Genomic DNA, 16,307 nt, shown 5'->3' on the forward strand with positions numbered 1-16,307 from the left:
TCCCAAACCGTTTAGTTTCTCAAAGAGTAGTGTATGGATCATTTCCGCCAGTAAGGCTGAGAAAGCTTGTTAAAATGCAGACCCCTGGCGGTCCAAAACTTGCAGAGGCAGCCCCAATATCTGCATTTTAGGAAACGTTCAGAGATCTAGGCACAGTGAAATTTGAGAACCGCAACTCCAAAACAAGTGGTTAGGGTTCCGCTTTCGGAGTCCAAGGCGTTACAGTCAGACCTCATTTTGTGGAAATAGCATTTACCAGTACACTTGGGGGCGGAGTAGGGGTTTCTATTACCCTAATAATTTTGTTTCTGCGGCGGCTAGTTTTCCCCCGAAGAACGCAGTGAGGTTTCAATTGCCACCGCCCAAGCCCTTTTGGTTTCCGGGGACTCTGCCACTGTGTAAAGCGGGGCCTCAGTCTTAAGAGTCTGGTCCGGGTCCTCCCGACTCACCCACCAACCCACCAGCCCGCGGCCGCCGGGGTTCCGCGTCTGCAGCCCTCGGGCTGAGCTGGGCGCGTTCCCGGCTACTCACCTCGGAGCTCGTAACGAGTGTCCGGAGCGCCCGCTTGTGCGGAGGAGGAGCGTGAAAAGGCGGTGACCGGCCCTGCCCCGTTGCACTTCAACTGGCGGCGCCGGGCGGGCGGGGACCCGCGGGCCTCTCGGTCTGGGGTCGCTCCCCTAGCGAGGACTGGAGCACCAGGCCGGCCAGAGCTCGGAACGCGGCGGGGCCCTGTACGCGGGGCCACAGGGTGTGGGTTCAAACGGCGTACCTGGCGTCCGGCACGCACGTGCTCTACCCACTAAGGGCCGTTCGGACCCGCCCATCTCTTGGCGTCTAGGCAGGCGGGGGGCGCTGCGACTCCCACCCCACCCGAGAGGGGGCGCGGGGCTCCGGTGGCGCCGCCAGGGGCGGAGCCCGGAGGGGGCGGCCCGGGGTACTGGGATAAGAGCGCGGCAGGCTGCAGCCGGTGCAGTGTGGCAGGCGATGACCCGCGATGTCTATTGTGCTGCTGAGCCTCGCCGCGCTGTGCTGGGGAGTCGCGTCCCCGGAGCCGGTAAGCCCCCGCCGCGCACCATTTGTGCGTTCGGTTCCCGTGAGCCCGGACCGGACTACCGTCGCCCACCCACCTACGCACGTTGCTCCAGGGCGTTGTGGAGGGCCACCTGGAGGAAGCAGGCTTGCATCCTCGGTGCACCTTCGTCGGTTTTCATGCCTCCATCCAGCCGGCTGCTGCCCGCACAAAGGGCTTAGGCCCCTCAGTCAAGGTTGTAGGAATCAGACAGCCCTGGCGTCTCAAGTGCCACCGTGTGCTTTTTATCAGTCTTTTATATTTACGGAACCTCGTTGTCTTCATCTGTAAGAGGGTTGATACCTAACTCACCAGAGTCCCATGTGAACCACAGCGCAGCGCACAGAGCCTGGCACATAGTAATAGTTGCTCTGTCTTGTTCTTACTTGGAACTTGAGGTTTGTTCACCTGTGGTTCACAAGAGCTGCCTCTCCAATTCCAGCTGCTTTTCTGCCAGGTTGATTTATGCACCTGTGGGCAGGTTTCATTTTGTTTTTTCCAGGTGTCTTGATGGATTGAACCTAATGGGTCTCTAAAAACCAAAAAGATCATCCCCAAAATAGCACTATATCCCTGTGTGACATTGTAAAATAAACGCAGGATCCCGAGGTTGGTTTGAGCCACAAGGACTGTGGTTCAAAATCACCAGTTGCTCTTGGAAACCCTATACTGGGTCTCTGTGGGTCAGAATTGACTCAAAGGCACTCAGTAACAACATATGGCATATGGCATCACATGTTGTTGTTGTTAAGTGCCGTCGAGTCAGTTCCGAACCATAGCGACCCTGTACAGGTTTTCCGAGGCTGTAAATCTTTACGGGAGCAGAACCCCTCATCTTTCTCCCATGGAGCGGCTGGTAGTTTCAAACTGCTGGTCTTAAGGTTCGCAGCCCGATTCGTAATCACTACGCTACCAAATCCATGATGTGTTTATTGGCGGTTATGGAAATCCTAAGCCCTGGACTGCTAGCCACAAGCTTGGCAGTTGAAACCCACAGGAAGCTCCTCGGAAACTGCAGTCCCTATGAGTCCAAACTTAGTAACAACAATGGAAAGAGGAACCCCATTTACTTCATTCACAAACCTTATGTCTCCAGCTTCTAAAATCTTTGTCCTTAGTCTCAGTTTGGAGATACCTTTTCCACCAGAGGGGGATATCACTCTCTTTGCTTAGTTGTTATGTAAGGCTACGTTTGGAGCCCTGAAAAGCTTTAGAGCTATTGCTCTGCTTCTTATTAAAACTTGCCTCACCAGTCCTTTGACAAGAACTCAGCTAGTTTGGTGGCATATTGTTTTTAAAACTGAGGATATTCCGTGAATTCAGCTTTAAAAGAGACAAAGGTAAATGGTTAGTGATCTCACCCTAATGCAGTTTACTCAAACCATCCGGTCTTGTTCTATCTTGCAAAGCATTTAGTATCATGGAGGCTAAGAGGAGTCAAGTCCCAGACAGGTGGATTTATCACAATGAGCTTTGTCACTGAAACTTAACTGCTGCCAAAAGTTATACCTGTTAGGTTTAGTATTTTATTACAAAACGGAAGTGCTGGTTATTTTGTTTCTTACGAAAAGATACGAGCAGTTAACTCCAGAGGGTTTAATACTGGCCTTTCTGAGATACTGATGATATTTTACTTTTTGAGGAAAGAAAAAAAATGAGAGCATGATGAAATCACAATTGCACATCCGACAACTTGCTTTAAATACCCAAGGCAAGTCCTTTTGTAGTACAAGAGGAAGGCAGAGGGGCTGCATTTGTTCATTTCTTTTTATAATCTTCTTAGTGCTGCCTGTACTTTAAACAAACTGCCTTGTAAACCTAGGGAGTTACTTAAGAGTGTGAATGGGGCCTTCAGGACAGTCCACAGTCTCAATTTGCAGCTGGAAAGACTGAGGACAAGAGGGGTTGGGATCTACATCTGACTGTTAAGAGTGGTGAATGGCAAGTCTGAGGTTACTCCACCGTGCCTCCTAGTGTGCCTAAAATGGGGGAGCTTATTCACAGTTAATACCAAACATGTGGAATGGAATCAGCTCATCTTTTCTTTGAAAATTTTGTTGCCTGTGTATGTATCTAAGGACAAAAAGATGGAGTTTTGTCTACTTTAGCAATAGAAACTTGTGTGTTAGCATTCAGCATGATCCTTGGTTTCTTTCTGTCTTACAGACTATTCAGTGTGGCTCTGAAAACGGTAGGTGCATTAGGGAATAGGTATTTGGGATTTTACACTGAAAGTACAAGGGGACTTCAGAAAGTTTGTGGATAAGTTCCATTATCTTTTCATTCTATTTTTCCACAAACTTTTTGAAACCTCCTCGTAGACCTTTAGGGGGCTCGAATCCAGATAACAATAGGCCCTCAGCAGTTGGGCACAGGGCGAGCCATGTCTTAGCTGATGCGGATGAAGCTTTTGTCCACCCAAGGCGGAACCCCCAGGAAATAAATAGGTGATTCAGACGGGAAGGCAGAATAGGCAGGGCGGGAGTCATGCAAAGCTGCAGGATGATGCCTGCCACACCTCAGAGGAAAAGCAAGAGCTGTGGGAGGAAGGGCCACTTCAAATTGTACAGGAAGAAAAGCTTACAGAAGAGGGGTGGTTGAAATGGTAGTGTTTGAAGAATGGGTTGACTTCTTCCCAAGAAACGTGGATAGGAAGGGTGAAGGGACTTGAAATTTGTGGAACAATGGAATGGAAAGAGAATGAAATTTTTTCCATGTAGTTTTTGAAGCTCCCTTGTACTCACACACACACACACACAGAGGCATTTAGAAGGTACCAAGTGCTCTGTCCCACTTATCAGGGCTAGGAGATTGACAGTGCATCTCTAAGGTCAGCAGTCAGCACCGAGAACCGTCTGCCTTCACAAGGAGGGGGAGGTACACTGTGAAAGTGGCTAGGTGGGCAGGTCACTTGGAGGAGTGACAGTAGCATTAGCCAGGCCCAGAAGGGAATTGCCATGGGCGAGTGTTGATTTTTCCTAGGGCCATCTCCAGAGTGGAAGGTCCAACATACTCTGACCCCAGGAGACTTACGGGACCTCCGAGTGGAACCTGTAAAAATCCATGTTGTGCCAGATGAGTATTCACTTTTGATGAACATAAGCTGGATGCTCCGGGCAGATGGTAAGTTTGCATCTGTGAAAGATAAGGCCTTAAAGTGTCTACTGAAACAGAGCATGTACTAACTCATGACCCATTAATCTCATCCCTAGGCATTTATTGTTGTTGAGTGCTAACAAGTTGATTGAGACTCATATTAACCATGTGGGTTTATATAATCTATAATCTTCATAGAGACAGATCACCAGGCTTTTCTTCCATGTAGCTACTAGGTAGATTTGAACTGCCAATGTTTTGATTAGTAGCCCAGCACTTAACTTAGCACTTAACCTTTTGTGCAACCAGGGCATTTTCCTAAGCATATACCCAACAAAAATACCTACATGCACCAAAAACCACATACTAGAATGTTGATAATAGCACTGTTCAAAACAGTCAGAAACTGGAAGGCTTTCAAATGTGCAACAACAGTAGAAGTGATTCACGTGGTGGAACCCTATACAGCAATGAGAATGCACAACCTATACACTGCAGTATGGATGGATCTCACAAACATAAGAAACTAAATTCAAAAGACTGCATTTGTGCACTTCTATATCCATTATTGTAGTCCTGGTGTGGTGCTGTGGGATGAAGCACTGGTCTGCAAGGTTGGTTTGGAACCACAAAGTCAATGGTTTAAATTGACCAGCCACTCCTCGGAAACCCTATACTGAGTTGCTACAAGTCGGAACGGACTCAGTAGCACTTAACAGCATACACATTAGAGCTGTGCATACCCTAGGATTCCATTTACAAAATGTGAAAAAAACTGCAAAATTAAGCAATTACAAGTCAGGATAGTGATTACTCTTGAATGAGGAGGAGGACTTGAAAGGAAGCAGGAATGGGCTGCTCAGGTGTTTGGAATGTGCTGTTGCTTAACTGGCTCCTGATTACATGGGTGTGAAAATATATCGAGTGGTACCCTTATATCTGGAGTCCTGGTGTGGCACGCTACAAGGTTGGCAGTTCAAATTCTCCGCTCGCTCCTTGGAAACCCTAAACAGGGTCACTATGGGTTACAACCAACGACTCAACAGCACTTAACAACAAACACCTGTATCTGTGTACTTTCCTGTATGTAATACTTCTTAGAAGAGTATCGCCCCAATCTAGGAAAAGTATCTGCTCAGGTGTTGTTAAGTGCTGTCGAGTCAGACCTGCTCATAGCGACCCTGGGTAGGGCTTCCGAGGAGCAGCTGGTGGATTTGAACTGCCAACCTTGTGGTTCACAATGCAATGCTGATCTACAGCGCCACACCAGAAATCCACCTACTCAGGTAGCAGATTATGTTTCCACTTTCTAAAGGCCATCTAAAGATTACACTACGGAGCAACTTGGAATCTCTTCTGATGAGCTCATCCTACCTGAGCTGAGTCTTGAAGGACTATACCTTTGAGAGGCAGGGAATGGTAGGAAAGGGCATCCCAGGGAGACGGATAGGCACCAGCAAAGATGCACTCAGAACTGGTGTGGATTAGTGAGGACATGTTAGAGGGTCTTTGTGGGGGCTCCCCAAGGCAGGCTTGTTCCTCTTGAAAGAGATCTGGTGAACTGCCGAGCTACAGTCTGCTTCGCAGGTGTCTTATGAAATCCAAGCTCATCTGTGGCTGGGAAAGAGCTTGCGCTTTGGGATTTGCATCCATACTCTGCCACTGATGAGCTTTGTACACTTAGGCAAAGCTCCCTGAAACTGCCCTAGGGGCACTTTCCCTATCTGCAAACTGGGGGCAGTAACAGTGTGTGCCTTTTAGAATTGTTGTGAATATGAACTGAGATAAGGCATGCAAAGCGTGTAATGTCATACCTGCCGCATACCCACTGCCAATGAATCGGTTCTGACCCATAGCAGCCATCGGGCAGTTGAATTGCTCCCTCAGTTTCCAAAACTGTAAATCTTTACAGGAGCAGACCACCTCATCTTTTCCCCATGAAGTGACTAGTGAGTTTGAACCTCTAAACTTGCAGTTAGCAGCAACATAGCAAATGTTATGTAAATCACTGCCTTCTTGTGTATCTTGGTAGCCAGCATCCGTTTACTGAAGGCCACCAAGATCTGTGTGACCAGCAAAAGCAGCTTCCAGTCCTATACCTGCATGAGGTGCAACTACACAGAGGCATTCCACTGGCAGACCAGACCTTCAGGTGCCAAAGTAAGCCCTTTCAGATACTCACTCCACTAGCTCCTTTACTTGAGGGGACCTGGGGGACATCCTGCACAAACACACTGGGACCAGGATGCCTGGATTCAAATCACGCTTTGCTACTTGTCTGCTATGTACCTAGGGCAAGTCAGTATTCTGGGCTTCATTCAGCTTTCCCATCATTAAAGTGAGGAAAGTTGGATTTAAATCATAAACTGGCTTTAAAATTTGTATGCTTCTCTGATTCTGGGGGTTTCATTGACAGATCATGGGGTCCATTCTTAAAGTGATGTAACAAGAGACTTCACAAGTTTCAGCAGTAGGCTAAGGAATGAAGTGTAAATAAAAAGAGCAGCACCCAAAGGTACTGTTGGTGCCTGCAGTGTTTAGGAAATTCATGGGTTCCTTGCTTGCCTTTCAGTGGACATTCTCCTACATAGGCTTTCCTGTAGAGCTGAACACAGTTTATTTCATTGGGGCCCATAATATCCCCACTGCAAATATGAATGAAGATGGTCCATCCTTGTCTGTGAATTTCACCTCACCAGGTAAACGTCCTCTATTTTATTCTCTGCCTTGCTGGAACGCTTGCTGTGTGGCTTGGTACACAACACTGGGGAGTACTAGAGAATGGTGTATGGCCTTGCCAGCCTCACCATCCTCATCTGTAAAATGGACACAATAATACCCCCACACCTTGCTCACAGTGTGGAAAAAGCCCGTTCTGTGTTCTGTGTGCCAGGTATTGAGCTAAGTACTTGACTTATATCATCTTGGTAAAGCCTCCCAATAACCCTGAGGTTGGGAAAGCCCTCTTCTACAGATGCCCTGGGTTCACACTTAGTAAAAGTGAATCTGGCATTTAAACTCAGATCCTCTTGATCAGTGTACATTAGCTACTCGTCATGCTAGTCATTGTAAAAGTCTGGTCCAGGCTTGGCTCTCAGCAGGCTATGTTTAATAATGTGTGGCTGGGTCTCTGAGCATCTGTGGCCTCTAGCTACCTTGTCTCCTGAGATGTCCATGAAAGGCAGATTGGGACTGAGTTTTTCACCTGTTCTGTGATACAGGGTCATTACTATCACACCGGCAATGTCACACACAGGAATGCCATGAGGATGAGGCAGGACAATGTGTCTGAAGACCTGGCACCGAGCCAGGTACAGCACTTTCCTCCCCAGCCCCATCTAGTTTCATACCTCTGTCCCTTCTGTCTCTCAGGAGAAGCATCGAAGCCAAATGAAATTGACTTTTTCTTTGAGATTATGATTGTATTCTTAATGCTGTAGAATTTACTGTATATTACTTTCCAGCTTTGATGATACCAAGCCTTTTTTTTAAATAAAATTTTTATTTTGGAATACTTTTTATAGATTTACAGAAAAGTTACAAAGGAATTCAGAAAATGGGATTTTTCCACGAACCTTTTGAAGCCCGGTCATATAACATTTGCATATGCTCCTGTTACTAACATGTTACATTACCAGTACTAAGAAGCCTAAACTAAGAAACCCACATTGTTACATTAATATTAACTAATTAAACTCCAGACTTCATTTAGATTTTATCTGTTTTCCCATGAATGTCCTCTTTCTGTTCCAGCATCCAATCTAAGGAACCGCTTTGCACGTAACTGTATCTTAGTCTCTACGGTGGCAGTCCCTCAGTCTTCCCTTGTCTTCCATGACCTTGTCTACAGGTCAGCCATCCTGCAGCATGTCCCCCTAATGGGGATCTGACTGGGCAGTCCCTCAATCTTCCCTTGTCTTCCATGACCTTGTCTACAGGTCAGCCATCCTGTAGCATGTCCCCCCTAGCGGGGATCTGATTGGGGATTGCTCACGGTTACACCAGGATTGAGGGTTTTGGGTGAGAATACCAGTGAAGTGCCTATTCATGACATCATATCAGGAGGCACATGACATATGACATCACTGGTGATGTGACTGACTATTCACCACTTGACTGAGGTAGTGCTTGCTGGGTTTCTTCAGTTGTAAAGTTACTCTGTTTCCTTTCCCCAACTCTGTTCTTTGGAAGCAAATCACCAAATCTACCCCACCCTGAATAGGGGAAAGGTTTGTGGAAGGTTAAGTTCCATCTCCAGGAGGGAAAACTACCTGAATATATTAAAGAATGGCTGGGTTCTATGCAGTCTCCCAAGTCTTTGCTTAGATGGGTCATAGGTACTGTTTAGGTAAAGGTTGCATTTAAATTAAATTCTTGATATCATTTCATGGGCAGATGATCTTGTTTGATAGTAAAATGTTGGTGTCCTGTTTAAATTCCCTATCTTGGTTCACATCTGGAATGTTTTTTAGTTCATTAACAGCATATATGTGTAAGCATGTGTGTGTTGCAAAGGTATGGAGAACCATTTTCTAAAACATAGAAATATGAATTTCCAGGCTGCCTGGACCACATAATGAAATACAAGAAAAAGTGCATTGAGGCAGGTAAGTCGAGATGTTGCAAACCCTATCTTGAGCCAACACAGTGAAATCCATCCTGTTACAGATGAAGACACTGAGGTCCAGGGTGCAGTTATTTATCCAGGGCACTCAGGCAGGGAAGAGAGGCACAGCTAGGCACCAGACTTCCTGTTGAACAGCCTGTCTGGGGGAAGGACAGACTTTCAGTAGACCTAAGGCATGTGGAGCACAGTCACATAAAGCTGCCCGCTTAGGATGCATCTCTTACAGTTCCAGTTTCTGGGTGATGTGTCTTAGAATGCTAAGGAGGCTAGTGGCTATTTGGGGGTGATCAGCACCCAGCCCAAAGGCACCCCTTTGCACCCTTTCAGACTAAGCTACAGCACATGTTTTGGAAGGCAGACTTGGATCTCTGCAAGTTCCTCCCTTGCCTCCACCCCACCAACAGAGATCTGTGAGGGAGTGAGGAAGTCCAAGGGCCTTGGATCAGTTCTAGCCCTAAACTGCTACATACAATTCTGAGCTAGGGCCTGAAATGGTCTCCTAGGTAAGAAAAAGAAAATTTTGTTTACCATGTTCCTGGAAACTAACCTAGTCTTTATTTGCAAAGCAGTGACTTGGGAGCTCCCGAACTATCTTGGATAGCAGGTACTATGAGATTCCTGAGGCAATGATAAAAAGTGCACTGTGCAGTTAAGTCCCTGTCTCTTGGGTGTGTGACTGAAAACTTTGATTTCAGATTTACTGTTGTAAATACCTTTGGGGATTGAAATTAAGATAGAGTTAGCAACTCATCTGTAGATTTCTCCCTTGACTCACAGGAAGTCTGTGGGATCCAAACATCACTGCTTGTAAGAAGAACGAGAAGTCAGTGGAAGTGAATTTTACAACCAGTCCCCTTGGAGACAGATACATGGCTCTTGTACAAAATAATACAGTTCTTGGATTTTCTACTGTATGGGAGGTATCTTCCCCCCTCATTCCCATAGCATCACTCAAACCTTCAACCTTCAGCTTTTCTTTGTTGAAGAAAAATGTGGACACTCCAGGGAAATGCAGATTTTTCCTTACTCTTGAGGGAGTAGAGGACTGTCCTTTTTTAAAAAAAAAAAAAACAAAAAACTTTTTATTGTAAATTGAGTGAAGATTTACATCAATTTTACATTCAACAAATTGTACACTTTGTTTCATCTCAGTAATTCCAATCTCCTCGATACAAAACAGTTATCACACATCTTTCATGTCTTCCTATTTGCTTTCCTCCCATTTTCCCATCCCTTCTCAACTTTGTCCTTAGGTAAATGTTGCCCTTTTGAGTTTGAATGATTGACCTTTCCACAATGAGCAAACCTTACTAGTGCTGTTGTCTCCCTATATACTTATCTACTGCTTGGCTGAAAATTGGGCCATGGGGGTACTAATTGTCCTCTGCCAAGTCATAATAAGTGCCTGTCAGCATCCTTGGAAATGTCACTGTGAATCTAAAGCCAACCAAAGGGATCAGTTTCAGAAGTACAAAATGAGCCCTCATTCACACAGCATTGGGCTGGGAAGAATGGCTTCTTCATTGGCAGTCTCTGATCTGTTCCCTCATGTAGTTCTTAACTTTTTAAAAGGTTTTTATTGTAGAGTGAGTTAAAGTTTACAGGGCAGATCATCAGTTACATTAAACAAATCGTACATCTTGTTTCATTACAATGATTATAATCCCCTCCATGTACTATCAGTTAACAGTATTTCTCTCTACTCACTTTAGCTTTTTTTTTTTAAAAACAACAAAACATTCAGGCATATATAATAATTTATACCTCCAAAGGGCACATTCTTCAAGTCTGAGTCCTGGCCACCAGCTCTTAGTCCCTCTCTTCCCATAAGTCTAGAGTCCTCAGCCCCTCCCCCTCTCCATGACCCCATCTCTGCCTCTGTCTCTGACATGGCTGCTTCTCTGGATAAGGTCTCACATTCTGCTTGTTCTCTTCTCCCTTGATGGTACTAGGGTCCTGATTCTGGACTGTAAGATTAACCACTCCCCTGTTTTTGTTACAAAACTTGTACCGTTACAATTGTGACAGAAGCAGTAGTCATAACAATTAGTCACTGTTGAATCTTATGACTCTTATCCCCATCTCTTTTTATCAGACCCATCTAGACAAGATGAAAACTATTCAGTGGGGACTCTTTCTTTGCCCCATACTCTAAACTAAACTCCCTCTTGAAACCTTGTCAGTCACATTGTGCCTTTAACGCCCCATCATTTTAGGTAGCCAGTGTCTAAGTTGCCTGTCTGTGTCTACCCTGTATACAGAGGGGATAGCACTGATACTTCATGTGAAAACTCCTTCCCTCTCTGTTGGTACTTTGAGCTACTATCTCCATGAGTATAGGTCAGGTTCATCAAACTGTAGCAATTTACCCTTGTTTCCTTTATCAAAAAAAATTTTTTTTTGTAATCTTCCTCTAGTTGAGTTCTGGTTATCAAGCCATTGAGGTGAGGTCAAAAGTCGGGGTGTTCTTGTACATCTCCCCTCACTTCACATCAGCTGGATGCTTCACTCTCAGCTCTCGCCCTCTGTGGCTATGTCCTTGTCCATGGGCTCAAGTGTCCTCACGTCTCACCACACTTTGGACCAACCAGCCCTTCCTCTTCTCTCTCTTATCTCCAGGTCAGGGGAGTAAATGGACTGTGGATGAACTCAACCCATTTCTTCATTGCTGCTTTTTCCCCTCTTCCACTCACCAGTAGACCTATCTGGTTGCCAGCAAGCTTACATGCCTGTTTGTGTGTTCCCTCTGAGTTTCAGTCTTAGAGGAGAGTTTGTCCTGAAAGAATTTGATTGGTTGCCTTGATAGCTTCCTGACAGACAGCTAGCTTGCTTATTCTTGTAGTAGCCAGTCATGCTGACATTTTTGTTTTGGGTTTTTCCTGATAATCTTTGAAGATGTATCTTCTTTGCTCTAGCTGTTCCAGGCTGGTCTGCTTGTCCTTGCTAGTGGAAATGTCTCACCTCATAAGGTTCTGGATGGGACTCAGGATTCCACCTAAGGTCCTATACTCTGTGAAGGCTTTGTACAAGGCCTATTTGACTGGGCAAGTTCTAGAACCCCTTTTAGATATTCCAGTCAGTTATAGGCTGAAGAAGGCTTACAAGTTTTCTGTAACCATGTTTCCCAGCATTCCTTTCTATCCCACGCAAGTGTCTATTTTACAGTCGTAGACAAGGGAAACTAATATTCATAAGCCAGTTAAGGATTTTAGTATTTCCCCTCTTCAAGCTATATCTAGATCCCTGTATCCCAGAGCCCTGTTTTTCTAAGGTTGAGCATTCATCACTATTTACCTCTGTCCCACTAGGCCATGCAAACCTATCTCAGTGTTCCCCTATCTTGTTCTTCTGCCTCTTCCCCCCTTCTTGTATTGCCCCCCAACACCCAAACTAAACACCGCACCCCAACCCCATTTTGGTTACCTAATATTCTATTAGTTCTACCCTCCATTTAAGACATTCTATTTTATCCTGTAATCTACCTGACCTTCTCACCACTTGGATCTCTGTTCCTCTGTATTTTCCTTCTTTTATATTGTAATTGTTTTGATTATTAACTGACCTCCCAGATCCTCAGTTCTTATACTGCCACATACGGCATTCTGTAGTTGTCTGTTCTTGTTGGTTTCAGTCCACAGAACTTCCTTTAGGGTGTTTTTCATAGCAGGATTGACTTTGGCAAAATCCCTTAGCTTCTGTTTATCCTGGAATGTTTTGATTACACCATATTTGATTGACAGCTTTGCTGGGTAGAGGATTCTTGAGTGGCAGTTTTTTTCTTTCAGGATTTTATATATGCCTCCCCATTGCCTTCTTGCCTGCATGGTGTCTGTTGAGAAATCCGAGCTTAATCTGATTTGCTTGCCTTTGTATGTTACATTTCTCTTTTCCCTAGCTGCTTTCAAGATCCTGTCCTTATCTTTGATTTTGGAAAGCTTATTATATGCCTTGGTGATTGTCTTCTAGGGTCTATCCATCCTGGGGTTCGCTGACCTTCTTGAATGCTAATCTTTTCACTTTTCAGTATGTTAGGAAAGGAACATTTTCTTCCAGAAGTTCTTCAACTATCTCCTCTGTGGACTTGTGTGATTGTTCCTGTTCCAGAAATTGTTATTCCTCTTCATGTTGTCCAACATGAATCTTAGGCCTTCTTCAGATTTGTTTTTAAATCCTTTTTTGTGTTTGCTCTTCTTCTTCTATCTTAGTGGTGTTGAGAGATTTATCTTCTAGCTCACTAGCTCTGGCTTCTATCTCTTCATTTCTACTCTTTTGTTCTTTCAGTGTATTGTCCATTTCTGATGTTCTATTATTGTTTGGACTTTTCTGTAGGTTTTGAAATGTTTCCGATGCTGTATACATTTTATTTGATTGTTCCTGTAGCACTTTCCTGACTTCTTATTTTCCTCAACTCCATTGTACAGTGTTTTGATACCTTTTATAATCATTTTTAGGAATTCCTTCTCAGACATTTCCAAAGCCTGTCCATCTTCCAGTATGGAGTGTAGTTCTACTTCCAGCTCATTTGCCTCAGTCACTTTATCTCATTTCTGGACATGTGCTGATATGGTCATCTGCTTCTGTTTTTCGGGCGTATTCAGGAGTTATCTGTGGCCTTAATAATTAGAAATAATTGGAAACCCTACACAGGGTTGCTATTAGTTGGAACTGATTCATAGACATTTAACAATGGCTAATGAACAGGAACTCTGGTAGCGTAGTGGTTACGAATTGGGCTGCGAACCGCAAGGTCAGCAGTTTGAAAATACAGCTGTTCTGGGCTATCTTTTTCTAGTAAAGGTGTAGTTTTTTATGAATTTTATGAATTAGTCCCTTGTCTGATATGTAATTGTAAAAAATTGCCCAATCTGTGGGCTAAAACCTTTACTCTTTTGATGCACATTGTGTAAAAATTTTAAGAGGTCCCAATCATCGTTTTCTGCTGTTTGTGTGTTTTCATTTATGTTTGATTGTGTATTTATGCCGTGTCAGTGACTTATAACTCTTGACTTTGTCTCACTCATCTACACAGAGCAAGCTAACCCGGACGTCTGTGGTGGTCCCAGTCAGTGGGGAAAGTGAAGGTGCTGTGATACAGGTACTTTAACCAGGTGCTTCATGGTGGGTGGAGGGGGAAGTGAAAAGAATGCTTTGCTATTAATTGCTTTTTGATGAATCCTTTTAAAGTTGGAGTTGAGTTCCCTAATTTGCTTCTGCCAGCAGTCTCAAATTGAGTGATGGTGATGAGGGGGGCAATCCTTTGTCTGTCTTCAGTGGTGAGGTCAAGAAACTGACCTTGTAGATACTGGAATTCTTGTATGAGCCCTCGTGTATTAGTGACACTTGACTTCCTGCAATGCTTTAATTCCCTTTTTCTGTCCATAGCCTCAGAGTATTTCAGGGATAAGATTTAACCTCCCCAAGCTTCAGTTTTCACTGAAAAATGAAATGACAGAGGATTTGAAATCACAAATCCTGGGTTCCAGATCAGTTCATGGACTCTGAAGAGCACTTGCCCTCAGTTTAGGAACAGGAAGATGTAAAAAGGCTCTCAGGTCTCCTTCAGCTCTGAGTTTATGATGTGGGGACACAGAGGGCCAGAGACAGAGCCACGCCCATGGTAGTAAAGAGCCTTGTTTCATTCCCTGGAACACAAGGGCTGTGCTCTGGTGCGGGAGCAGACATCCGTTGGCATATTATGACTGCACCCTTTTTCCAGGGAAGTACAGATGTCCCTAGTCTTAGAGGAACTGCATGTTATAAAGTTCTTCTGTCAACAAGGAGTGCTGGTGCTCTGTCTTTTTAGAAGTATTTGTGTATGTGCTAGATGTGCCCTACTCCTGTTAGATAAGGAGACCAACACGTTTTGAGAGCATACAGTGTTTAGGTTCAGAAATCTTGAGGTGTTTCTGTCTTGGTCACTAGTTTGGATTATAGCATCTTATTAGAGCGTGACCAAGGAAATAACATCCTGTTACAAGGTTAAAAGAAGAAAAAAGGGAAGACAAATTTTGGTGACAGTAAGAATAATGGTATTTTGCTCTGAAGCACATTTGAGCTGAGCCTCTTTTTCTTTAGTTGACTCCGTATTTCCGTACTTGTGGCCACGACTGCATCCGACGCAAAGGAACTGTTGTGCTTTGCCCCAAGCCAGACTCACACAGCCCTCTAGATAATAGTAAGTACCCTGTCACATTCACAGATGACCAAACAGGTTCAGAGCAGGAAGGCCCCACTATCAGTCTATGATGGGGAGGGGGCAGTGTGAGGGAGACTTCAGCTGTGTGTGCTGAACTGGGTGCAGAGGAAGATGTCACTGCCATCCCAGAGAGCCTATCATCTGCCTGGTATACACAAGTAGGAAGTAATAACAGTGCTAAATGGATGTTCAGAGTGGCAGAGAGTCTGCTGAAGAAAGGATTGGGTATACAAAGGAACATGCAGCTCATTGAATTTCCACTTGATTCTCTTGTCTACGTGGCCTAGGCCTAACTGTTACTGTGATATGATGAGCTCAAACGGTCAACATTTGGGTAACAAATGAGGAACAATGGCATCAAGACACACCTCCACGGTACCTGAGAACAACATGTTCTCGGAAATGTCTCTCTGGATTCAGAGGTGTTTCATTTCATACTTTTGTTAGAGGTGATCAAATAAAAGAGTTCTAAAGTAGCCTTGGGGTCGGTTATAAGTCAGAAGGCATTTGTCTTAGGTTGGGCTCTTTAGAGAAGCAAAACCAGTAAAGCTTATATGTAAAGAGAAGTTTTAGATCAAGGAGAAATGGCTTGCACAGTTGAAGAGGTGGGCAAGTTCCCAGTCTGTGGGTCAGATGTTAGTCTGGACGCTTCTGACTCATGTAGCTGCAGCTCTGATGAACCAATATCAGCTGGTTAGACAGCAGGCAGGCAGGTTGGGCAGGTAAGAAAGCAGGCTGCTGATGACTTCCAGGATCAACAGGCAGTTGAGTAGGTCACTTGCTTAAATCCAAAGAAACAGAGGTCAAATGATGAGCCAGACGCAGGATCCAGACACAGCAGAAAGTAACAAGGTCGACTCCAGTGTCCAATAAATTAGAATTAGGTCATACCCCTGAGGAAACTTCCTTTCAATTGACTGGCTGCTCATAGCAGATCACATCATAGATGTGATTACATTGTATTAGGTCACATCCTGAGGAACGGCCTCTGAGAATCCTGGTTCAGCCAAGTTGACACAAAACCTTATCACAGTATTCTCAAAATCCCAGCCACACCAACGAAAGGCAACCCAGGGGCCTTCCAATCGTGGTTATGGCTTCCTGAGCACTTTAAAAAAATTTTTTTAATTTAAGGTTTTTACTGTAGACTGAGTGAAAGTTTACAGGGCACACCATCGGTTTCACATTCAGCAATTCATATAACTTGTTTCATTACATTGATTATAATCCCCTCCATATACCATCACTTAAAAGTATTTCTCTTTATCCACTTTAGCTTTTTTTAAAAAAACACACAAACAAAAAAACCCACTCAGGCA

General features: G+C 44.5%; 1 protein-coding gene across 1 annotated transcript in view; it reads left to right on the forward strand.

The window, feature by feature from the left end:
- The first annotated feature begins 994 nt into the window (after positions 1 to 994).
- IL17RB (interleukin 17 receptor B) overlaps positions 995 to 16,307 on the forward strand; it is a 26,536-nt gene continuing 11,223 nt past the window's right edge. The window contains exons 1-9 of the mRNA XM_006862117.1: positions 995 to 1,054; positions 3,236 to 3,260; positions 4,052 to 4,192; positions 6,198 to 6,325; positions 6,738 to 6,864; positions 8,725 to 8,772; positions 9,570 to 9,712; positions 13,822 to 13,887; positions 14,868 to 14,967. Coding sequence (XP_006862179.1) covers positions 995 to 1,054; positions 3,236 to 3,260; positions 4,052 to 4,192; positions 6,198 to 6,325; positions 6,738 to 6,864; positions 8,725 to 8,772; positions 9,570 to 9,712; positions 13,822 to 13,887; positions 14,868 to 14,967 — 838 coding nt within the window. The remainder of the gene's footprint in view (positions 1,055 to 3,235; positions 3,261 to 4,051; positions 4,193 to 6,197; positions 6,326 to 6,737; positions 6,865 to 8,724; positions 8,773 to 9,569; positions 9,713 to 13,821; positions 13,888 to 14,867; positions 14,968 to 16,307) is intronic.

Source organism: Chrysochloris asiatica, unplaced genomic scaffold (genome assembly GCF_000296735.1).
Source record: "Chrysochloris asiatica unplaced genomic scaffold, ChrAsi1.0 scaffold00046, whole genome shotgun sequence".
In the NCBI taxonomy this organism is placed as follows: domain Eukaryota; kingdom Metazoa; phylum Chordata; class Mammalia; order Afrosoricida; family Chrysochloridae; genus Chrysochloris; species Chrysochloris asiatica.